The 23,948-nt window shown below is 46.9% G+C and overlaps 1 protein-coding gene and 1 long non-coding RNA gene across 7 annotated transcripts; both read right to left on the bottom strand.

Annotated features, from left to right (window-relative positions):
* Positions 1–3,223: 3,223 nt before the first annotated feature.
* On the bottom strand, positions 3,224–6,283 carry LOC123097906 (E3 ubiquitin-protein ligase XB3). The gene is made up of 8 exons (XM_044519754.1): positions 5,975–6,283; positions 5,794–5,853; positions 5,641–5,712; positions 5,432–5,553; positions 5,187–5,327; positions 4,966–5,073; positions 4,590–4,842; positions 3,224–3,968 (listed from the first exon to the last, which is right to left on the bottom strand). The coding sequence occupies exons 1-8, from the start codon at positions 6,155–6,157 to the stop codon at positions 3,549–3,551; spliced, it is 1,359 nt and encodes a 452-aa protein (XP_044375689.1). The 5' UTR covers positions 6,158–6,283; the 3' UTR covers positions 3,224–3,548.
* Positions 6,284–10,002: 3,719 nt separating this feature from the next.
* LOC123097905 (uncharacterized) lies at positions 10,003–23,168 on the bottom strand. Of its 6 annotated transcripts, XR_006447577.1 has the most exons (6): positions 22,998–23,168; positions 21,260–21,368; positions 20,924–21,091; positions 20,744–20,759; positions 20,532–20,659; positions 10,003–10,443 (listed from the first exon to the last, which is right to left on the bottom strand). It is a non-coding gene; the product is annotated as an uncharacterized lncRNA (long non-coding RNA). The 6 variants fall into 6 exon arrangements; XR_006447579.1 differs by having other exon boundaries at positions 10,004–10,443; positions 20,744–21,091; XR_006447581.1 differs by lacking the exon at positions 20,744–20,759 and having other exon boundaries at positions 10,006–10,443.
* Between the last annotated feature and the right edge of the window lie 780 nt (positions 23,169–23,948).

Below are 23,948 nucleotides of genomic sequence, written 5' to 3'. Positions count from 1 at the left end.
CCGGACCCGTTGCCCCGCCCGATGACTCGCTCTCAGGCTGGCACCCTCCGACCGAGCACGCGGTACCCCAGCGATGAGTACCTTCTCGCTGCTTCCGTCTCTGAGCCGTCTCCTCTCCCATCGTCAGCTCGAGCCGCCCTTCGGGATCCTCATTGGCTCGCTGCGATGCAGGAAGAGTTCGACGCGCTCCAGCGGAACCGTACCTGGCAGCTCGTCCCTCGACCGCCCCGTGCCAATATCATCACGGGCAAGTGGGTCTTTCGGCACAAGACTCGTCCGGATGGCACTCTCGAGCGTTATAAAGCTCGCTGGGTGGTTCGGGGTTTTCGGCAACGCGCGGGCGTGGACTTCACCGACACATTTGCCCCGGTTGTTAAACCGGGCACGATCCGCACCGTGCTCCAGCTAGCCGTGTCCCGAACTTGGCCTGTGCATCAGTTGGACGTGTCCAACGCCTTCTTGCACGGCCACCTGGCTGAGCAGGTGTTCTGTGAGCAGCCCACCGGCTTCGTCGACGCCATGCATCCAGATCATGTGTGCTTGCTCTCCCGTTCTCTTTACGGGTTGAAGCAGGCACCTCGGGCCTGGTACCAGCGCATTGCCACCTTCCTGCAGACGCTCGGATTTACATCGACTCGCTCCGATGCGTCCCTCTTCGTGTATCATCATGGAGTTGACACGGCCTACTTGCTGCTGTATGTCGATGACATCATTCTGACGGCATCCACGGTCGCGCTTCTTCAGCGGCTCACTGCTCATCTTTGCGATGAGTTTGCCCTGAAGGACTTGGGTCCTCTGCATTACTTCCTTGGCATTGAGGTGGTTCGGCGGCCAGATGGGTTCTTCCTGCATCAGCAGCGCTATGCCCATGAGCTTCTCGACCGAGCTGGCATGCTTAACTGCAAGCCCGCTCCCACGCCCGTCGACACCAAGGCCAAGGTTTCCGCTTTGGAGGGTTCGCCTGCATCTGATGCAGCATTCTACCGCTCCATTGTGGGCGCCTTGCAGTACCTGACCCTGACGCGCCCCGACTTGCAGTATGCTGTTCAGCAGGCCTGTCTTCACATGCATGCTCTGTGCGACTCTCGCTGGACTCTGGTGAAGCGTATCCTCCGATACATACGCGGCACCCAGTCCTTGGGACTTACGCTGACGGCCTCCGCCTCCACCGACCTCGTCGCCTACTCTGATGCGGACTGGGCCGGCTGCCCAGACACACGGCGCTCCACCTCGGGGTACTGTGTCTACCTTGGGCCGTCCCTGATCTCTTGGTCCTCCAAGCGACAGTCCACCGTCTCCCGCTCGAGTGCCGAGGCTGAGTATCGAGCAGTGGCTAACGCCGTTGCTGAATGCTCTTGGCTTCGTCAGCCGCTCCAGGAGTTGCTTTGTGATGTTCACAAGGCCACGCTCGTCTACTGCGACAACGTCTCCACCGTCTACCTCTCCGCCAACCCGGTCCACCATCGTCGAACGAAGCATATTGAGCTCGATATACACTTCGTTTGTGAGCAGGTGGCTCTTGGGCGCATCCGGGTCCTCCACGTCTCGACGGCGCAGCAGTTCGCCGACGTCATGACAAAAGGACTGCCTACTTCTGTCTTCGAGGAGTTCAGGTCCAGTCTTTGCGTCTCCGGCGACGCTTCGACTGCGGGGGGTGTTGAATATATGGTTTTGCGCATGTATATTGTATAGCCTGACCCACCTCCTAGTCATTGTATAGTTGAGGTTGTGGCCCACCTTGTACTCTATATATACGTGCGCTTTGCACCGATCAATACATCGTGAAGCTTTGCTAAACTCTCGTTTCCAACATACGGCAGCTCAGCAACCGAAGATACTCTTTTTTTTTGCGGGAACCGAAGATACTATCTTGGAGCATGGTGCATTAGCTTTCTGTCCATTCTACTCCTAGTTCCAGGCAGCTTTGTCCTTTGCCTATCATGGTGGAAGACATCGTCAGAACGCGGAGTTGATAATTCATCCGTTCTTTTCTTTTGATCGCTCCAAGAACGGGAGACGTGAAGTTGTACCACCACCAGTTCCGATAGCTTAATATAAGATGGTTTTACAAACTAACATAGTTTACTCACATTGCGGGGACGGAGAGAGTAGTTCGCGGAGCAAATGAAAAGACAAAAACTCTTCATTTTTTAAGTTCCTTCAATTCGTGCACTGATGTGGCCGCAGATCTGTGAGTGCGAGCTATCATCTACAGCTGCAAGCGATCAGGCGCTGTAGCGGGTCAATCTTGCTGGACAAGTTTTCCTGGGGCGCCCGTCAGTATTTGTGGCAGCAGTTGCCCGGTCGGTAGCAGACTAGCAGCACGCACACCAAGGCTCGCATGCAATGCAACCATACAGGTCTGAAAATGACTTGGCTTGACTTTCAGAGGTTGAATGGAGTACTTAAAGGTAGGTTCATTTGAATTGCTTTTGATCCTGATTCTTGACACCCATTCAGCAAGATACTTGCAAAGGAAGAAAAGTAGCAGGAATTGCCTCTGATCTCTGGACCATGGGCAGTGTCTCAGTGTAACAGTATCTATCCTTGTTTACCTGCCAAGACATACATCCCCGCATTTCTGGCAAGAGGACGTTTTGGCACCCCTGACCCTGAGCCTGAGGACGTGATGTCAAGTCGATTCTCTTTTGCTTTCTGAAACTTCAGCCCTCGTCCAAGTGTCAGGTCACGTAGTAAGCAAGATCCAGTGACCCAGTGTCACTGTCTCCCGCTGCTCTCCTGAAACATGCTTTGCCCAGTCGAACTGAGCCATCCTTCTGCACTCTACACTACACCCAGCGGTTTAGCTCCTGCCAAGCTGCTTGTGCCTGTCGTACACACACTCCTGCTGCTCAGTCCATTTCGCTGCTCATTTCATTTTCGCTAGGCCTTTTGCTGCTCCCGGTACACTCCACCCATCCCGGTTGAGCATAAGTGCGAAATAACACATGCTGACTGGGGACAAGACAGGCCATGAAGGTGTGGTGCTTTCGCCACCTCAGCACAGTCGAGCTGAGCCAAAGGGAAACTTGCCAAAAACACTGTCCCCAGTCTGTACTGCCGCTCGAGGGATCCTAAGCGCGGTGCCCATCAGATTCAGAAAGCACAATCGGACCCCAAATATCACTCGACAATACTTGCAGAAACCAACCTTCAAGGAAGGGAACACCTGAGCGACGTAGCCCCAGCCAAAGGCCATTTACATGGAGGGAGAGCACATCGATGGATTTGTACTGGGTTCTCATTATCATCATATCGGGCCAACCCCTCTGAATCCGGACATGTACAACCTTTCAACAACTCCACGGGGGCTGGGGGCTACCGGGCAACGACCGCACTCTTACTTATTTGGACTGACTGGATCTAGCCTACAGCTTGGGATCGAATCTACACAGATGGAACAATTGCCAATCTCCCCAAAATTATAAGAAAAATAATCTACAAAAATAGTAGCAGCCAGCTCCATCATTGGCGACGTATCATGACGCTTCGTAATAACACGGTGAGTGAATGAATGAGTGCTGAGAGGCTCGGCCTTCATTCCATGGCTATGGCTTGTCGTCGACCTGCACCTGCAGCTCGCTGCTGTCGGTTTTGCGCCGGCCCATCTTGCCGATGGACGACGCGATGCTGCCCATGAGGCTGCTGCTGCTGCTGCCCCCGTCCCCGCCGCCGCTGAGGTTCAGGGACCGGCGAGACCGCCGGTGCCGCGGCGACTCCAGCCTGCCTTCTCCTTCCTCCTCGTCCTCGTCATCGTCGTCGCCGGCCTTGGCCCTGGTGGCCACCGCCAGCCGGGTGATGCCGCCGCGGCAGAAGGGGCAGGTGGGCAGCGGCTGGCTCTGCGTCGCCGGGTTGGGCTTGGCGTGGCAGCAGAGCGCCAGCGTGCACGCCGCGCACATCTGGTGCCCGCACTCCCGGACCTCGATCGCGCACGCCTGGTCGAAGCAGATGCTGCACACCTCGGCGCCCTGCACGACCTCAGAGTTAGTATCGGTCCGAACAAGATCCGCACCGTCAGACGAGGGAGATGTCGATGCAGAGGCGGGATCGTGCATGTGGACGCGTACTGCGATCGCGTTTGAATAATGTTTCGTGCATATGGATCGCTCAGACGTGCGGCAATTCGTGCAAGCAGGTGCGTGCATACGCTGCCACTGCCACGGTTTGACACCTAACTTGTCATTACCAACAAGAAGGGTTAAACTAGTACTGGTACGTACGCCTGCACCCAATTAGTTAGCCATTCGTCCCTCGGATCAACACAAATATTATACTCCTGGTGTGGTACATTTCTGGGGCAAGTGGCTCCATGCTGAGACCTGACGGCACGTTAGCTACTCCTACAAGCAATGCAATGATGAGCTCTGGGATAATGCTACCCTTGAAAACCAATCTTGATTGAGAGCGATCAAAATAAGTACTGCCTACTTGCTGGTAAGTAAGTAAATTACTATTGTGCGTGCCAAGGAAAGAAACAATGGCAGCTCGGTACGGCGAAGCTCCCACTGTTAGGTTGAACTATTTCGTGCGTGTGAGGTCAGCAATGTAATACTAGTAGCAGTAATTTGCAAGGCAAGACCGGTCAGTACCTCGGAGACGGTGGCACCGTCATCTGAATGCGACGGCGATGGCAATGAATTCTTGGCCCCTTTGAGGATCCTCTTCTCCCTCTCCCGATTGGCCTCCATCAGGGCTGCCTCCAGGAGAGCCTTGGCGTCAGGCTCCAGCTCGCTGATGAACTTGAGAGGCGAAGGCCATACTAGGGGCTCTGCGGATGACGGATTCAGCAGCGCCGCGCACGCCACATGCCCTCGCTTCACCGCCACCTCATATGGAATTCTCCTGTACAAACCAATCCACATAGATTAGACGAACCAACACAATGGCTTGAGATCATTTGCTGAAGAATTGGTGTTGTGGTGTTGGAATTCAGTGGTGTTTTTGCAAGAAAATGCTGTGACGCACCCAACGGAGTCGCGCTGGAGGCGGTCGGCGCCCCAGGAGAGCAGCTGGCGGACGCAGTCGAGGCTCCCGCCGCGCGCGGCCAAATGCAGCGGCGTGCTCCCGGGGAATCTGCAGGAACGCGAGCGCTCGCATCAATGTCGCAGCTTTTGCCTTCCTCAAAAGGTGCGATTTTCGGTACTGAGAGTGAGAAGGGCGGTCTTTGACTTGGGGAGAAGTTTTACCCGAAGGCGCCGCTGGAGGCGGACACGATGGCGCCGTTCTCCAGCAGGACGTGGACGCAGCGGCGCCAGCCCTGCCTCGCCGCCAGGTGCAGCGGCGTCGCTCCGGTGTCATCCCGCACATTCACGAACCGCGCGTATCCCCTGCACCTCCAAAACCATAGCTGATGACTCATTAGCAAAGGCTAGCGCGCGGCTGCCGCAGCGCGTTGCGGCGAACAATGGCGGCTCTGAGAAGAAGGGCCAACCAGGATTGCGACACCGGCGCGGTCCGGGCCGCCGTGAGGATGGCCCGGAGGCAGTCTGAGTGGCCGTAGTACGCCGCGTAGTGCAGGCACGTCCGCCCGTGCGACGAATCGAACATCAGGATCTGTACACCCACAGACGGAAAACGCCATTAGGTTCAGGAGAAGCTCCAAGAACAGCCCCAATCGCCAAAGCTCTGTCCGAGTCTCACATTGGCGCCCGCGTCGAGCAACCGTCGCACGCACTCGGTCCTCCCGTGCATCGCCGCGAGCATCAGCGCCGTCTGCGGCAAAGTCCCGCGATGTGAGGACAAGCTTTCCACAAAGGGGGCGACAGGGAAGAGAACAGGGGAAGCGTGGCAAACCTGCTTGTGGCGGTTCACGACGTCCGGCTCCACGCAAAGATCCAATGCCATGGACACCACCTAAGCAAACAGACGAATCAGCACACCGGAGATACATAGGGTGGCCAGAAGTTGGACGGGGAGGAGCACACAGCAGCAAAGGGAACCACGCAAGGTGCCAGATTGGTTTCTGCTTTCGTACTTGGAGGTGGCCGTGGGCGGCGGCGATGTGGAGCGCGGAGAGGCGGTCGAAGAGCGTGGTGCGGCGGAGGAGGGAGGGGCGGGAGCTGACGGCGGCGGCGAGGCGGGCGAGGTCGCCGGACTGTGCCGCGCCGAAGAAGTCCACCTCCTCGCTGGGGCGGCCGCAGCTGGCTCCGTGCCCCATCGCCCGTCGCGCCTCTCGGCGGACGCCCGGCGAGCCGGCCGCGGTGGCCGGCGGGGGAATAATGGGGGGAAGGAGAGTGAGTACGAGCGTGGGCTGAGGAGTGGGCGCGGTGGAGTAGAGCTTAATAGTGCGTGCGCTTTCTTGTGGTTTAAAAAAACTTTTGCTTCTCTTATTGAGAGTGAAAGATTTTTTTTTTTTTTTGATAAACTGCTCCTTTCGCATGCTAGGATATTTCAGCAGAAATGTTTACAAACACACTGTCACCGTCACCTAGATAAGGCCTTGTTTGATTTATAGGGAATTTGTAAGAACAAAAAAGAAATTACCTTATGAATCAGATGATATACCTCTTTCTCTATAGGATTTGATATGCATGTCATTTTATTTCTTATAGAAGGCCTAAACCATTTCTTGGGAAGGCGCTGCCGCCCCGTAGCTGGATGACCAGACCCCCGCACAGTTGGGTGACGTGGGTCTTCTCGCCAGTCGGCGAATCCTTCTTGACGGTCATCGACCGGCAAGTGAAGATGTGTTTGAAGAGGCCCCAGTGGGGGCGGCAACTCAGGAAGTTTTCGCAGAGAGAGATGAAGGCCGAGAGGTAGATGGAAGGATTTGGGAGAAGGTGGCGGAGCTGCGCACCAAAGTAGTCGAGGAATGCCTGGAAGAACGGATCAGGAGGCATCGAGAAGCCCCTCTCGATGTGGGTGACCAGCAGGACGCGCTCATCCTCCTGGGGCGCCGGCTCAACCTCCCCCGCCTTCGGGCGGCGACACCCGTCTTGCGGGATGAGCCCCTCCGCGGCGAGATCCTCCAGCCGCTTGCCCGAGATGCGCGAGGGGATCCAATCTCCCGACGTGCCTCCAGCCGTCGCGCCGGAGCCCGAGGAGGAAGCTTTCCCGGCCTTCTTTGCCTGCTCCGCCTTGGCTGTGGAGTCTTTCGCCATAGCTACGGATGCTCTGCGTGCTCGAGTGGAGAAGGGAAGCGGAGGAGCCGAAGGAAAGAGAAGGGGATCTGGGGCCTTGACCCCGGTGCCTCGATCTTTTATATCTTAGACAAAAGCTTGGACCAGATCCTGCGCCGTTGATTTCTAGATCAACGGCGCCCGCAGCGGGGTGTCTCGCAGAAGAGGCGTGGCATGTGGCTGATTCAGCAGGCGAAAATCGAGGCACCGCGCCCCCACTTTCCCCACTAATGCATGTTGTTATCGCTTCCACGCGCGCACGCACAAATTCAAATCCCGAGATTTCCGGAGCAGATCAATCAGATTGATTGCCCACGATTCCTTTCCTGAAGGACATGCACTCGACCGAGTTAAACACGCGACTGAAGTCTTGTTCAGGATTGCTATGAGGCGAGCTTGACGCCCCTCCGCGGGTTGACTTGGCCCTTTCAGTAGGCTCCAAGGTGCATGACTCGTAAACCTGACTCATAGAAGGCCTTCGTTGGCGTTCCCCGGGGATAAGGAGTGGCATCTCTCCGGAGAATCAGACCACGCACCAGCATTGCCACTCGAGTTGTAATGGCATGCCCTCACTCGGCTCCCAAGTCTATCTCCTCCGAGAGACAAATGAATGCCACCGGATTTTTCTCGACGATCAACAACACCCCGTCATCTGGGAGAACTTGTAGACCAGAATCCATTGTGTTTTCGTCTAAGGAGCTGCGAGCCACGACTCGGAAACGTATTCCAAGTGCCCCAGCAGCACTCGGACTTCACCAAAGGATCGGTCCGCTCGTCCTACGACACCTCAACCAATTCGGGGGCTAATGATGAGGTCACCTATTACAGGTAGGGTCAAGGACCCATCATATAGGACCCACATGGGGCTCACCGCCATCATGGGTAGGTCTCTGGACCATACCAGCATTTGGATGCATATATCAAGGAGTCCACTCGGACGCCTCGACGGCACTCGGACGACCACCCGTCACTCGGCTGGACAACCATCACTCGGACTTTGGAGCTGAAGGGACAGCGTGGGAGTTGCAACGGTCGAGGAATCCTAAATCGCCCTTAAGACAGAGTCAAGACTGCTGTTACCTGTAACTACTGTAGTAGAGGCTCTTTACACACCTGTAACTGACGCAATCAATGTCATTAAGTGCCCTGGCGGCGTGGAGGACATGGGACTGCTGCGCACTCTATATAACCCGCATTCCACCTCCTGAGCTAGGGTCGAACAATCTTTGTAACTATACTCATCAAAGCAAAACTAATCCCCAGGGCACGAGACGTAGGGTTGTTACCTCCGTCGAGAGGGGTCTGAACTCGTTAAACACCGAGTGTTACACCTGCGCCGTAGCTAGGCTCTGCCCCTTATCCGTACCACTAGTACTCATTGTCAGGATCGTAATCCCGACACGCCACATACGATGCGGCCCACTCCGAAACACATTTTCTCTTTCTTAGCTCTTTTTTTCTCTCTTTCTCTTCATCTTCATCAATCACATGCAAATGATCAATGAGGAGCATAACAGCATGCATAAATAAGTAGGGGCTTAAAACGAACATTTCCGAACATTAGCCGAGCATAGTAGGCCGGGATTTGTTTAGTCACGTTGCAGATGCAATCATGAAGTCTTTACAATTTTGCCAGTTAGTTGTGCTAGTACCTTTTCATCTCACTAGATGACCCGGTGCACCAAATGGCGCAGAGACCCATTTGAAACCATGTTCATGTTGAAAAATATTTGCCTTTTATAGTAACTTTATGTTTGATCGAGGATAGAGACCATATCAAACCCGAAGTGTTTTGAACATGTATTTGGAAAATGTGCCATTTGGCTCTATGTTACCCAAGTAAGGTGCAAGGTCCGAATTCAAGCATCAAGGGTAATGATTCTAAACCTTTTGTAACAGAAACCTTTGCATTTGTTAGTAACTTCGAGTTTTAGCAAGCACTAAGGGTAATAATTCTAAACCTTTTATATGAAAAATTAAGGAATACCTATGTTCAAACTATATACTTTAGCATGTGAAACTAATTCAAACCATGCAAGTTGAAATATTTAGAGACCGATCATAAAATTGCCAAATCAGGATATAGAAGCAAGAACAAAGTACCGTCAGTTTCGTCGAACTAACAGAAATGCATTTTACATTGCCTGCTCACTACTATTGTTGTCCATAAATAAATGTCTATCTATTGTTGTACCCAGGTTAACTTGAATTTGCTAGGATGAATCAAACACTTCTGAAATGAGCAGTAACATATCAACAGAGTATGCATCTGCATGAGACGACTGATCTTTTGTTGTTAGCAACAAAGAAATATTGATTTCAGTCACGGGCAAACCAAGATGCAAGCAAATCTAAAATTTCTCAATCTTTAACCATGTCTCTAAGGAACAACACTAACTCAAAATTGAAATAATACCATGTTGGTAAAGGTTTGCCTGTTAAGCGGTCTGATTCAGTGAGGATCCACCTGAGGAACTGACGTGTTGATATTGCAATCGAAGTTGAGGAACAACGACGATGTTCTGGAAGAGACATGGTGAGCGAGAGAAGGTTTGGTACACGGAGGGAAGAAGGGGATTGATAAGGTCAAGGCGTCAGCAACCGTGTCTGGTGCCCATGTCGACACAACAAAACTTAATTTATTATTTACCTTTTTTCTAAGCCCAACAACATGGTGTAAATTTGAATTGGCACAACTAAATTAAATTATTTTGTCTAAAAAAGATGTCAAATCAAAAAATAAAAAGTTAAATCAAATAAATGAAAGAAACATTAGCTGATATATTTATAATGGTTATCCAACAGTGGTAATACAAATGATCAGTAACGGTAGCTATTTTATATGACCGGTACTGCTAGTGGATTTATAGTGGTTTATCCAGCAGTGGTGATACAGATGATGGATCTTTTCAAACATTAGCTGGGCATATATATCATCATGGATAGATACTTGATTACATATAAAACACATGACCACAAAGGGATGTTTAGCACATAGATGATTACAAAAATCTGAAGCCTATACATGTCTTATTCTTCAGAGCAGGAACAAAAGGGTTAGGGCATCATTGGAACTAAACATGGAGTATACTGCAGACGAAACAAAAAGTGGCTTCTCCAGGGGTCACACATGCATTGTAGGTAAGACAGATCCAACAAAGGGAATTAGAAACGGCCTTTCATAGTTTCCAGCCGTTGTTCTAACTTCATACCTATGAAGCGTAATCTCTTTGCCAATTCCTCAATGCCTATAAGTGCTGCTATCATAACTCCTTTGGTGTTTGGTGTCATCCTGTCCTTTTAGGTGACGAACAGTTGTCGTGTTCTGCAGAAAACAAAAGGGAAGAAGTTGATGTGACATAACACATAACACATAACATGTGAATAAAGATGACATCCTTGTGGCACTCAAAGAAATAGTGCTCATATGGTTAATTTAAATACTTAATCGTATCCAACTCCCACCGTTCATAAATATAAGTCCTTTTAGAGATTTCAATGCGGACTACATACAGAACAAAATAAGTGAATCTACATTCTAAAATATGTCTATATACATCCGTATGTAATTTGTATTGAAATCTCTAAAAAGACTTCTCACCATCAAGAAGATCACATACACTTTATCTATCCAGTACAATGAGCATAGGACAAGCTCAGCTAGTGTAACTACCAATTAGCTATGTGATGATCAGCTTATAAGAAAATCAACTTTGATTATGTGTCTTGCGCCAAGACTACTCCAGAAACATGCATGTTGAATGAAATGAACAAACAAATAGCCAAAAGACCATTGGCTATCCTTGACTGGCTAGTTGACTAAATGGCTCAGGAAAATAAATTGTCATGACATATTATAAGTAATAAAAAGGCAAAAGGCCACAATATGTGGTACATAATGTTCACAGTCCATCGGCTTCACCAAACACTAAAAAGGGGTAAGCATAAATACACCTCGCTAATCACATGGAGGCACTTCTCACATAAAAAGGCAAATGAATGAAAACAGACAGGTATCTTGTTTTCCTAGACTGTTGCATCCATGGCGAAATGACTATAGCAAAAAGATGTGTGCTATAGATTTGAAGAAAATACGGGTTCACCTGTGAGGAATATACTAAAAGTCTACAACAATCATCATAGTGAGGTAATCAAGAAAATAGTGCAAATGCCTGAACCTGATACGCTATCGAACTCATCCTTTCGTATGTAGTTTTCCTATCTTCCATGTGGAAGAGGTTAAGGTAAATACTAAGAGTTCGAATTGAAGGAAATATGCCCTAGAGGCAATAATAAAGTATTATTTATTTCCTTGTATCATGATAAATGTTTATTATTCATGCTAGAATTGTATTAACCGGAAACATAATACATGTGTGAATATATAGACAAACAGAGTGTCACTAGTATGCCTCTACTTGACTAGCTCGTTAATCAAAGATGGTGTTTCCTAGCCATATACATAAGTTGTCATTTGATTAACGAGATCACCTCATTAGGAGAATGACGTGATTGACTTGACCCATTCCGTTAGCTTAGCACTCGATCGTTTAGTATGTTGCTATTGCTTTCTTCATGACTTATACATGTTCCTATGACTATGAGATTATGCAACTCCCGTTTACCGGAGGAACACTTTGTGTGCTACCAAACGTCACAACGTAAATGGGTGATTATAAAGGTGCTCTACAGGTGTCTCCAAAGGTACTTGTTGGGTTGGCGTATTTCGAGATTAGGATTTGTCACTCCAATTGTCGGAGAGGTATCTCTGGGCCCACTCGGTAATGCACATCACTATAAGCCTTGCAAGCATTGTGACTAATGAGTTAGTTGCGGGATGATGTGTTACGGAACGAGTAAAGAGACTTGCCGGTAACGAGATTGAACTAGGTATCGAGATACCGATGATCAAATCTCGGGCAAGTAACATACCGGTGACAAAGGGAACAACGTATGTTGTTATGCGGTCTGACCGATAAAGATCTTCGTAGAATATTTGGGAGCCAATATGGGCATCTAGGTCCCGCTATTGGTTATTGACCGGAGACGTGTCTCGGTCATGTCTACATAGTTCTCGAACCCGTAGGGTCCGCACGCTTAACGTTACGATGATAGTTTTATTGATTTTTGATGTACCGAAGGAGTTCGGAGTCCCGGATGAGATCGGGGATATGACAAGGAGTCTCGAAATGGTCGAGACGTAAAAATCGATATATTAGACGACTATATTCGGACTTCGGAAAGGTTCCGAGTGATTCGGGTATTTTTCGGAGTACCGGAGAGTTACGGGAATTCGTATTGGGACTTAATGGGCCATACGGGAAAGGAGTGAAAGGCCTCAAAAGGTGGCCGCACCCCTCCCCATGGTTTGGTCCGAATTGGACTAGGGAAGGGGGGCGCACCCTTCCTTCTTTCTCCTTCCCCCTTCCCTTCTCCTACTCCCACAAGGAAAGGAGGAGTCCTACTCCCGGTGGGAGTAGGACTCCCCCCTATGGCGCACCTCTCCTCTTGGCCGGCCGCCTCCCTCCTTGCTCCTTTATATACGGGGGCAGGGGGCACCCCAGAGACACAACAATTGATATACGATATTTTAGCCGTGTGCGGTGCCCCCCTCCACCATATTACACCTCGATAATATCGTTGCGGAGCTTAGGCGAAGCCCTACGTCGGTAGAACATCATCATCGTCACCACGCCGTCGTGCTGACGAAACTCTCCCTCAACACTCGGCTGGATCGGAGTTCGAGGGACGTCATCGAGCTGAACGTGTGCTGAACTCGGAGGTGCCGTGCGTTCGGTACTTGATCGGTCGGATCGTGAAGACGTACGACTACATCAACCGCGTTGTGATAACGCTTCCGCTTTCGGTCTACGAGGGTACGTGGACAACACTCTCCCCTCTCGTTGCTATGCATCGCCATGATCTTGCGTGTGCGTAGGAATTTTTTTGAAATTACTACGTTCCCCAACAGTGGCATCCGAGCCTGGTTTTATGCGTTGATGCTATGCACGAGTAGAACACAAGTGAGTTGTGGGCGATATAAGTCATACTGCTTACCAGCATGTCATACTTTGGTTCAGCGGTATTGTGAGATGAAGCGGCCCGGACCGACATTACGCGTACGCTTACGCGAGACTGGTTTCACTGTTGCGAGCACTCGTTGCTTAAAGGTGACCGGCGGGTGTCTGTCTTTCTTACTTTAGTTGAACCGAGTGTGGCTACGCCCGGTCCTTGCGAAGGTTAAAACAGCACCAACTTGACAAACTATCGTTGTGGTTTTGATGCGTAGGTAAGAACGGTTCTTGCTAAGCCCGTAGCAGCCATGTAAAACTTGCAACAACAAAGTAGAGGACGTCTAACTTGTTTTTGCAGGGCATGTTGTGATGTGATATGGTCAAGACATGATGTGATATAATTTGTTGTATGAGATGATCATGTTTTGTAACCGAGTTATCAGCAACTGGCAGGAGCCATATGGTTGTCGTTTTATTGTATGCAATGCAATCGCCATGTAATGCTTTACTTTATCACTAAGCGGTAGCGATAGTCGTAGAAGCATAAGATTGACGAGACGACAACGATGCTACGATGGAGATCAAGGTGTCGCGCCGGTGACGATGGTGATCATGACGGTGCTTCGGAGATGGAGATCACAAGCACGGTGCTTCGGAGATGGAGATCACAAGCACAAGATGATGATGGCCATATCATATCACTTATATTGATTGCATGTGATATTAATCCTTTATGCATCTTATCTTGCTTTGTTTGACGGTAGCATTATAAGATGATCCTTCACTAAATTATCAAAGTATAAGTGTTCTCCCTGAGTATGCACCGTTGCGAAAGTTCTTCGTGCTGAGACACCACGTGATGATCGGGTGTGATAGGCTCTACGTTCAAATACAACGGGTGCAAAACAGTTGCACACGCGGAATACTCAGGTTAAACTTGACGAGCCTAGCATATAACAGATATGGCCTCGGAACACGGAGACCGAAAGGTCGAGCGTGAATCCTATAGTAGATATGATCAACATAGTGATGTTCACCATTAAAACTACTCCATCTCACGTGATGATCGGACATGGTTTAGTTGATATGGATCACGTGATCACTTAGAGGATTAGAGGGATGTCTATCTAAGTGGGAGTTCTTAAGTAATATGATTAATTGAACTTGAATTTATCATGAACTTAGTACCTGATAGTATTTTGCTTGTCTATGTTAATTGTAGATAGATGGCCCGTGCTGTTGTTCCGTTGAATTTTAATGCGTTTCTTGAGAAAGCAAAGTTGAAAGATGATGGTAGCAATTAAACGGACTGGGTCCGTAACTTGAGGATTATCCTCATTGCTGCACAGAAGAATTACGTCCTGGAAGCACCGCTGGGTGCCAGGCCTGCTGCAGGAGCAACACCAGATGTTATGAACGTCTGGCAGAGCAAAGCTGATGACTACTCGATAGTTCAGTGTGCCATGCTTTACGGCTTAGAACCGGGTCTTCAACGACGTTTTGAACGTCATGGAGCATATGAGATGTTCCAGGAGTTGAAGTTAATATTTCAAGCAAATGCCCGAATTGAGAGATATGAAGTCTCCAATAAGTTCTTCAGCTGCAAGATGGAAGAGAATAGTTCTGTCAGTGAGCATATACTCAAAATGTCTGGGTATAACAATCACTTGATTCAACTGGGAGTTAATCTTCCGGATGATAGCGTTATTGACAGAATTCTTCAATCACTGCCACCAAGCTACAAGAGCTTCGTGATGAACTATAATATGCAAGGGATGAGTAAGACAATTCCCGAGCTCTTCGCAATGCTAAAGGCTGCGGAGGTAGAAATCAAAAAGGAGCATCAAGTGTTGATGGTCAATAAGACCACCAGTTTCAAGAAAAAGGGTAAAGGGAAGAAGAAAGGGAACTTCAAGAAGAACAGCAAACAAGTTGCTGCTCAGGAGAAGAAACCCAAGTCTGGACCTAAGCCTGAAACTGAGTGCTTCTACTGCAAGCAAACTGGTCACTGGAAGCGGAACTGCCCAAAGTATTTGGCGGATAAGAAGGATGGCAAGGTGAACAAAGGTATATGTGATATACATGTTATTGATGTGTACCTTACTAATGCTCGCAGTAGCACCTGGGTATTTGATACTGGTTCTGTTGCTAATATTTGCAACTCGAAACAGTGGCTACGGATTAAGCGAAGATTGGCTAAGGACGAGGTGACGATGCGCGTGGGAAATGGTTCCAAAGTCGATGTGATCGCGGTCGGCACGCTACCTCTACATCCTTCGGATAGTTTTAGACCTAAATAATTGTTATTTGGTGCCAGCGTTGAGCATGAACATTATATCTGGATCTTGTTTGATGCGAGACGGTTATTCATTTAAATCAGAGAATAATGGTTGTTCTATTTATATGAGTAATATCTTTTATGGTCATGCACCCTTGAAGAGTGGTCTATTTTTGTTGAATCTCGATAGTAGTGATACACATATTCATAATATTGAAACCAAAAGATGCAGAGTTGATAATGATAGTGCAACTTATTTGTGGCACTGCCGTTTAGGTCATATCGGTGTAAAGCGCATGAAGAAACTCCATACTGATGGACTTTTGGAACCACTTGATTATGAATCACTTGGTACTTGCGAACCGTGCCTCATGGGCAAGATGACTAAAACACCGTTCTCCGGAACTATGGAGAGAGCAACAGATTTGTTGGAAATCATACATACAGATGTATGTGGTCCGATGAATGTTGAGGCTCGTGGCGGATATCGTTATTTTCTCACCTTCGCAGATGATTTAAGCAGATATGGGTATATCTACTTAATGAAACATAAGTCTGAAACATTTGAAAAGTTCAAAGAATTTCAGAGTGAAGTTGAAAATCATCGTAACAAGAAAATAAAGTTTCTACGATCAAATCGTGGAGGAGAATATTTGAGTTATGAGTTTGGTCTTCATTTGAAACAATGCGGAATAGTTTCGCAACTCACGCCACCTGGAACACCACAGCGTAATGGTGTGTCCGAACGTCATAAACGTGCTTTATTAGATATGGTGCGATATATGATGTCTCTTACCGATCTACCACTATCGTTTTGGGGTTATGCATTAGAGACAGCTGCATTCACGTTAAATAGGGTACCATCTAAATCCATTGAGACGACATCTTATGAACTGTGGTTTGGCAAGAAACCAAAGTTGTCGTTTCTTAAAGTTTGGGGTTGCGATGCTTATGTGAAAAAGTTTCATCCTGATAAGCTCAAACCCAAATCGGAAAAATGTGTCTTCATAGGATACCCAAAGGAGACAGTTGGGTACACCTTCTATCACAGATCCGAAGGCAAGACATTCGTTGCTAAGAATGGATCCTTTCTAGAGAAGGAGTTTCTCTCGAAAGAAGTGAGTGGGAGGAATGTAGAACTTGATGAGGTAATTGTACCTGCTCCCTTATTGGAAAGTAGTTCATCACAGAAACCAGTTTCTGTGACGCCTATACCAATTAGTGAGGAAGTTAATGATGATGATCATGAAACTTCAGATCAAGTTATTACTGAACCTCGTAGGTCAACTAGAGTAAGATCCGCACCAGAGTGGTACGGTAATCCTGTTCTGGAGGTTATGTTACTAGACCATGACAAACCTACGAACTATGAAGAAGCGATGGTGAGTCCAGATTCCGCAAAATGGCTTGAGGCCTTGAAATCTGAGATGAGATCCATGTTTGAGAACAAAGTATGGACTTTGATTGACTTGCCCAATGATCGGCAAGCCATTGAGATTAAATGGATCTTCAAGAGGAAGACGGACGCTGATAGTAGTGTTACTATCTACAAAGCTAGACTTGTCGGAAAAAGGTTTCTGACAAAGTTCAAGGTGTTGACTATGATGAGATTTTCTCACTCGCAGCGATGCTTAAGTCTGTCCGAATCATGTTAGCAATTGCCGCATTTTATGAAATCTGGCAAATGGATAAACAAAACTGCATTCCTTAATGGATTTATTAAAGAAGAGTTGTATATGATGCAACTAGGAGGTTTTGTCAATCCTAAAAGTGCTAACAAAATATGCAAGCTCCAGCATCTCGGAGTTGGAATATACGCTTTGATAAGTTGATCAAAGGATATAGTTTTATACAGACTTGCGGTGAAGCCTGTATTTACAAGAAAGTAAGTGGGAGCACTATAGCATTTCTGATAAGTATATGTGAATGACATATTGTTGATCGGAAATAATGTAGAATTATTCTGCAAAGCATAAAGGAGTGTTTGAAAGGAGTTTTTCAAAGAAAGACCTCGGTGAAGCTGCTTACATATTGAGCATCAAGATCTATAGAGATAGATCAAGACGCTTGATAAGTTTTTCAATGAGTACATACCTTAACAAGATTTTGAAGTAGTTCAAAATAGAACAGTCAAAGAAAGAGTTCTTGCCTGTGTTACAAGGTGTGAAATTGAGTAAAGACTCAAAGCCCGACCACGGCAAAAGATAGAAAGAGAATGAAAGTCATTCCCTATGCCTTGGCCATAGGTTCTATAAAGTATGCCATGCTGTGTACCAGATCTATTGTATACCCTACACTGATTTTGGCAAGGGAGTACAATAGTGATCTAGGAGTAGATCACTGGACAGCGGTCAAAATTATCCTTAGTGGAATAAGGATATGTTTCTCGACTATGGAAGTGACAAAAGGTTCGTCGTAAAGGGTTATGTCGATGCAAGTTTTGACACTAAATCTAAGATGACTCTAAGTCTCGGTCTAGATACATATTGAAAGTGGGAGCAATTAGCTAGAGTAGCTCCGTGCAGAGCATTGTAGACATAGAAATTTGCAAAATACTTACGGATCTGAATGTGACAGACCCGTTGACTAAAATTATCTCACAATCAAAACATGATCACACCTTAGTACTCTTTGGGTGTTAATCACATAGCGATGTGAACTAGATTATTGACTCTAGTAAACCCTTTGAGTGTTGGTCACATAGAGATGTGAACTATGGGTGTTAATCACATGGTGATGTGAATTATTGATGTTAAATCACATGGCGATGTGAACTAGATTATTGACTCTAGTGCAAGTGCGAGACTGAAGGAAATATGCCCTAGAGGCAATAATAAAGTATTATTTATTTCCTTGTATCATGATAAATGTTTATTATTCATGCTAGAATTGTATTAACCGGAAACATAATACATGTGTGAATATATAGACAAACAGAGTGTCACTAGTATGCCTCTACTTGACTAGCTCGTTAATCAAAGATGGTTATGTTTCCTAGCCATAGACATAAGTTGTCATTTGATTAACGAGATCACCTCATTAGGAGAATGACGTGATTGACTTGACCCATTCCGTTAGCTTAGCACTCGATCGTTTAGTATGTTGCTATTGCTTTCTTCATGACTTATACATGTTCCTATGACTATGAGATTATGCAACTCCCGTTTACCGGAGGAACACTTTGTGTGCTACCAAACGTCACAACGTAAATGGGTGATTATAAAGGTGCTCTACAGGTGTCTCCAAAGGTACTTGTTGGGTTGGCGTATTTCGAGATTAGGATTTGTCACTCCGATTGTCGGAGAGGTATCTCTGGGCCCACTCGGTAATGCACATCACTATAAGCCTTGCAAGCATTGTGACTAATGAGTTAGTTGCGGGATGATGTGTTACGGAACGAGTAAAGAGACTTGCCGGTAACGAGATTGAACTAGGTATCGAGATACCGACGATCAAATCTCGGGCAAGTAACATACCGGTGACAAAGGGAACAACGTATGTTGTTATGCGGTCTGACCGATAAAGATCTTCGTAGAATATGTGGGAGCCAATATGGGCATCCAAGTCCCACTAATGGTTATTGACCGGAGACGTGTCTCGGTCATGTCTACATAGTTCTCGAACCCGTAGGGTCCGCACGCTTAACGTTACGATGACAGTTTTATTGAGTTTTGATGTACCGAAGGAGTTCGGAGTCCCGGATGAGATCGGGGATATGACGAGGAGTCTCGAAATGGTCGAGAAGTAAAAATTGATATATTGGACGACTATATTCGGACTTCGGAAAGGTTTCGAGTGATTCAGCTATTTTTCGGAGTACCGGAGAGTTACGGGAATTCGTATTGGGCCTTAATGGGCCATACGGGAAAGGAGAGAAAGGCCTCAAAAGGTGGCCGCGCCCCTCTCCATGGTCTGGTCCGAATTGGACTAGGGAAGGGGGGCGCACCCTTCCTTCTTTCTCCTTCCCCCTTCCCTTCTCCTACTCCCACAAGGAAAGGAGTCCTACTCCCGGTGGGAGTAGGACTCCCCCCCTATGGCGCGCCTCTCCTCTTGGCTGGCCGCCTCCCCCCTTGCTCCTTTATATACGGGGGCAGGGGGGCACCCCAGAGACACAACAATTGATATACGATATTTTAGCCGTGTGCGGTGCCCCCTCCACCATATTACACCCCGATAATATCGTTGCAGAGCTTAGGCGAAGCCCTGCGTCGGTAGAACATCATCATCGTCACCACGCCGTCGTGCTGACGAAACTCTCCCTCAACACTCGGCTGGATCGGAGTTCGAGGGACGTCATCGAGCTGAACGTGTGCTGAACTCGGAGGTGCCGTGCGTTCGGTACTTGATCGGTCGGATCGTGAAGACGTACGACTACATCAACCGCGTTGTGATAACGCTTCCGCTTTCGGTCTACGAGGGTACGTGGACAACACTCTCCCCTCTCGTTGCTATGCATCGCCCTGATCTTGCGTGTGCGTAGGAATTTTTTTGAAATTACTACGTTCCCCAACACGAATTTGTTTTAGAATATAGGAGAGGCATATATAAGTAAACTAAAAGGAAAAACCTACACACACATGGTGCAACACCAGTCATGCTATTTATTTCAAGCATCAATGGTAAATACTAACTTGCCAAACCTCATATGTTTACTAACTATGATACTGAAGAAGAAGTTACTGAAGAACAAACTAATCATTAGTGGATCAACACATGTTCAATATACCTGTCCCCTGATGTCATTTTCAATAGCATAGCCTGAGTTTGCAGTAACAACAAGTTCTTTACTTCTCTATCATCAAAGAGTACTAACAATTACTATGTAGTCAGCCTGCCTAATCATTTCCCATGAAGGCAAAAGCAGCAGCCATACACCAACAAACATAGAGATAACAGAAATTAGTAGTTGCAAAACCACACATAAGCGTTGGATGAAACAAACAACTTTCTAGAGGCAATGGAAAATCCCTAAATATAAAAATATATTCACAGATGCAAACAATGTACATGAGTAAACAAACAATTTTAGAAATCCTAAAGGAACATCTACAAAAGGAATATGTACATGAGTAAACAATGTAAACATATTACAAGCAAGCATCCGGATTTCTTAAACAGTACCTTCCGCATCTGGCTCTCTTAAGGCATGATTTCCCCCATCTCATGTACATACCAACAAAGACCGGTATTTGGATATGAAAACCAGCATCGATGGTTAATCCCAGTCGCCTTTTGCCGCTTGCATCTGGCTGGAATAAAACACCAAGCACAAAAAGTAACAACACTGATTGAAGAGAATATGCGCAAAATAAAGGAAATCTACACATTTTTACCTAGACCAATGAAGCACTGATAGAGCGACAAATACGACAATACGGTTGCGGGGATACGGGATATGGCGATTTCCAGAAACAGACATTTTGCAATGCATCGAGTATGTGTAAATAACTAATAAAAAGCCATATAGTAGGACAAAGAGTAATTGAATGTGTGAGATGAGATCAAAATAATACCCCATTTGTTGCCTCCATGCTTCTTTTCAAGTCGTCAATCGACAAATGGTAATTAATTTCCTTAATCTTTGTGTTACGGTCAAACGCATCATAATTGAATGTCGTTATTGTCACTCCATAGGCAGCACAGAAACAACATCACCAGCAAGTAACAGCATTATACAACACCTGGACAGTACACAACAAAAATTAGCAAAAGTTCATAATACACATACCAGTAGCAGCCAAATCTTAATTTATAGAGATGCTATGTTGTGGTATTGAATCGAAAAAGAGCACAATTTTCAATTAGAAAAATTATCAAGCACCCTATCTACATACAGAAACTAATCAAACCTGTTGATGGCGTCCCAAGGACAGCTAGGATCCGCGGTGGCCAATGAGCCAACACTGGAGAGGTGGGGCGCAGATCTGCTCTTGGTACAAGGAGATGTGGAACAAATTCCTGCAAACAAATTGATCAAAATAGCAAGAAATCAAACTCATGTCAACTTATACAATACCTAAAGACGCCAATCAAGTATATTTGTCCTTTCAAATCCAGGAAAAAGAACTATCCAACAGATGCCCAAGAGATGCAATTTAGCGCTCCTACATGATAGGTGATATAAATCCACAGAGCATTGAGTTTTAAGAACTATACTCATAAACTGAATTCTGAAAATGGTTATGCCTATGGCTCAATGGAATTTTCACATCATCTCCCAAAAAATGCACATTAGTTGATTTGTATATCAAACAGAGGATGGATTGTCCAAAAAAAAATCCAAAAACTCGATATTTATTCGAGTATATAAGTTTTCCTGAAAACACGATATTTACTCGAGTATATAAAATATCAGGGCTCTTTGGCTCACTTCTATATGTGTCTTTTTTTATGGTAGGTCCCTCGACAAGAACATGCCAGGTGTGTAAAGCTTCATCACAACTCTTTTTTAGTAGTTTTCTACTGCACGTGTCCGGCGAAAGAACGAACCAAGCACCTCCACTGACCAAACCTACTATTAGAAGATTGGGTTGCTCTTATTCTTCCATACCACGTTAATGAACAATACACTACTCGGCTTTGCACCAACCTACTTGGTTTTGCACCAACCTACTGTTGGGAGATCATGAATCTGCAAAATTTACATTTACGTTACTACAACAGCGATTATTTTGCAGAGATTTGGAGAACCATCTACTAACCATCAGTTTGACCCCCAAATAAATCTAGTAACTATTAAATGACAGCAGAAAATAAGTAAACATAGTAGCAGGAATGTATCACTGCTTTTCAAAATCTCAGTTGTCAAAACCAACTAAATACAGTCACCGTTCACCACCAACAGAGCAAGAAAGCATCGGCAACTTATTCGGTAGATCACAATATGGCAGAGATTAGTAACAATTAGATCACAGCAAAAAAAAAAGACTTCCGGCAAGAAATGGACAAGTCTAATTGTCACACACTTATAGATATCTTAAAAGTACACCAAACTGCTACGTACTACTGTGAATAGAAGCAACACTAACTACTACCAGAACAAGCACACCACATAGCTAGGAAACCAATTAGGTTGCTCTTAGTCTTTCTGTGTCAAGCCAATGGACAATACACTCGGTTCTGCACCTACCTACTGTCAGCAGATAATGAATCTAAAAAATTACATTTACATTACTACAAAGCACACTCACTTTTCAGATTAGGACGGCCACCTAGTAATTGTCGAATCACATGAAAACCAATAGCAAAAATGTATCGTTCCTTTCAAAATCTCAGTTTGCCAAAAGCAGCACAAAATTCAGTTACCACCAAGGAGCCAACAAAGCATGTTAATGACCATCACACTAGTAATGTCAGGGCAACTAAAGACTATTGAACAATGGAGTCTGTTGATGCAGAAGCGTAACCTATTGGTCATCAACCTAGAATCTCATCTCACATTACAAAAAAACAAAATCGTATGGCAGAGTTTAGTAGCTATTGCATGACAGTAGAAATGAATCATTGCTTTCCTCCCAGACAAAAAGGCAAATGAGGAACGACAAAAGAAAGTAAATCAAGTCTAGAGAGGAATGATCCTTCACTTACCTCAACCAAGGTCACATGTGCCAACGGCTGCCAGATTGATATGGTAGTTGAGGAAAAACATACTAATGGAGAAACCCATAGAAATATCTGCAAGAAACGAAATCAAGGGGTTGCTTGGATTTTCACCAAACACCTTGTAGGCATATACACAAAAGAATCCGCAGTTCTGCACAGATAAAAACCAGAAATTGTAGGGATTAAACCAAATGCAAGAAGTGGAAGAGAGAGGGAAGAATGCAAATCGGGAAGAAAAGAAGGGGTGTGGTTGCCTGCAAGAGCTGAGCCCGGCCAGCCAATGGCCACGTGCGCACAGACGGCCTCTCCTTCCACTTCTCCTCCTGCCCCGTCACCTTCCTCTTCTCCTCTTGCCCCGTCTCCTATTTGTCCATCCCTCTCTCTATCTCTCATGGTGGGGGAGGCAGAGGGGTCGGGGAAAGAGGTAGCAGGGAGAGAGAGATCTGTAGGTCCTCAGCACCCACCCTGGACGAGGTAGTGCAGTGTGGCGACCTCTCGTGCTCGTCCCCTTGAGCACCAAGGAGGAGGCAGCAACGGCCAGGCGGCACTGGCGAGAGAGGAGGAGGAGGAAGGAGGGGAGGCGGCGGCGGCTAGGAGGGAGGACGAATGGGAAAGGGAGGAGGAGGAGGTCGCTTGCGCTGGTGCGAAACCTAAGTGTTCATCCGTGGACGAAATCCATTTGCACCAAAACGTTAGCCAACTCCACCTCAATATCTGCCCCCCACGCCCAACAGGGCCCACCCACCCCCACGCCCAACAGGGCCCACCCATCATCCACTCCTGAAGCAGGCACGGACGTGAAAGAAAACCAACGGCGGACCGGGTGCCAGCAGCCAAAAACGAGCTACAGTGAAAAGATCGCTCGGTCCAACGAGTGCAGCGCACGCGGTTGCGCTAGAATGGCGGGTAGTGTAGCAGCCTTTATATGTTCAATTT

This window comes from Triticum aestivum, chromosome 4D (assembly GCF_018294505.1).
Source record: "Triticum aestivum cultivar Chinese Spring chromosome 4D, IWGSC CS RefSeq v2.1, whole genome shotgun sequence".
Taxonomy (NCBI): domain Eukaryota; kingdom Viridiplantae; phylum Streptophyta; class Magnoliopsida; order Poales; family Poaceae; genus Triticum; species Triticum aestivum.
Note: the sequence above shows the minus strand (reverse complement) of the source record. Positions and strands in the feature narration are given on the sequence as shown.

Coding starts and splice junctions, on each gene's coding strand:
- LOC123097906 (XM_044519754.1), bottom strand. CDS start 6,157: ATGGGGCACGGAGCCAGCTGCGGCCGCCCCAGCGAGGAGGTGGACTTC. Junction 5,328..5,431: donor GCGCCGGTGTCGCAATCCTG/GTTGGCCCTTCT, acceptor TTGGAGGTGCAG/GGGATACGCGCGGTTCGTGA. Junction 5,074..5,186: donor GCCTCCAGCGGCGCCTTCGG/GTAAAACTTCTC, acceptor GCGTTCCTGCAG/ATTCCCCGGGAGCACGCCGC.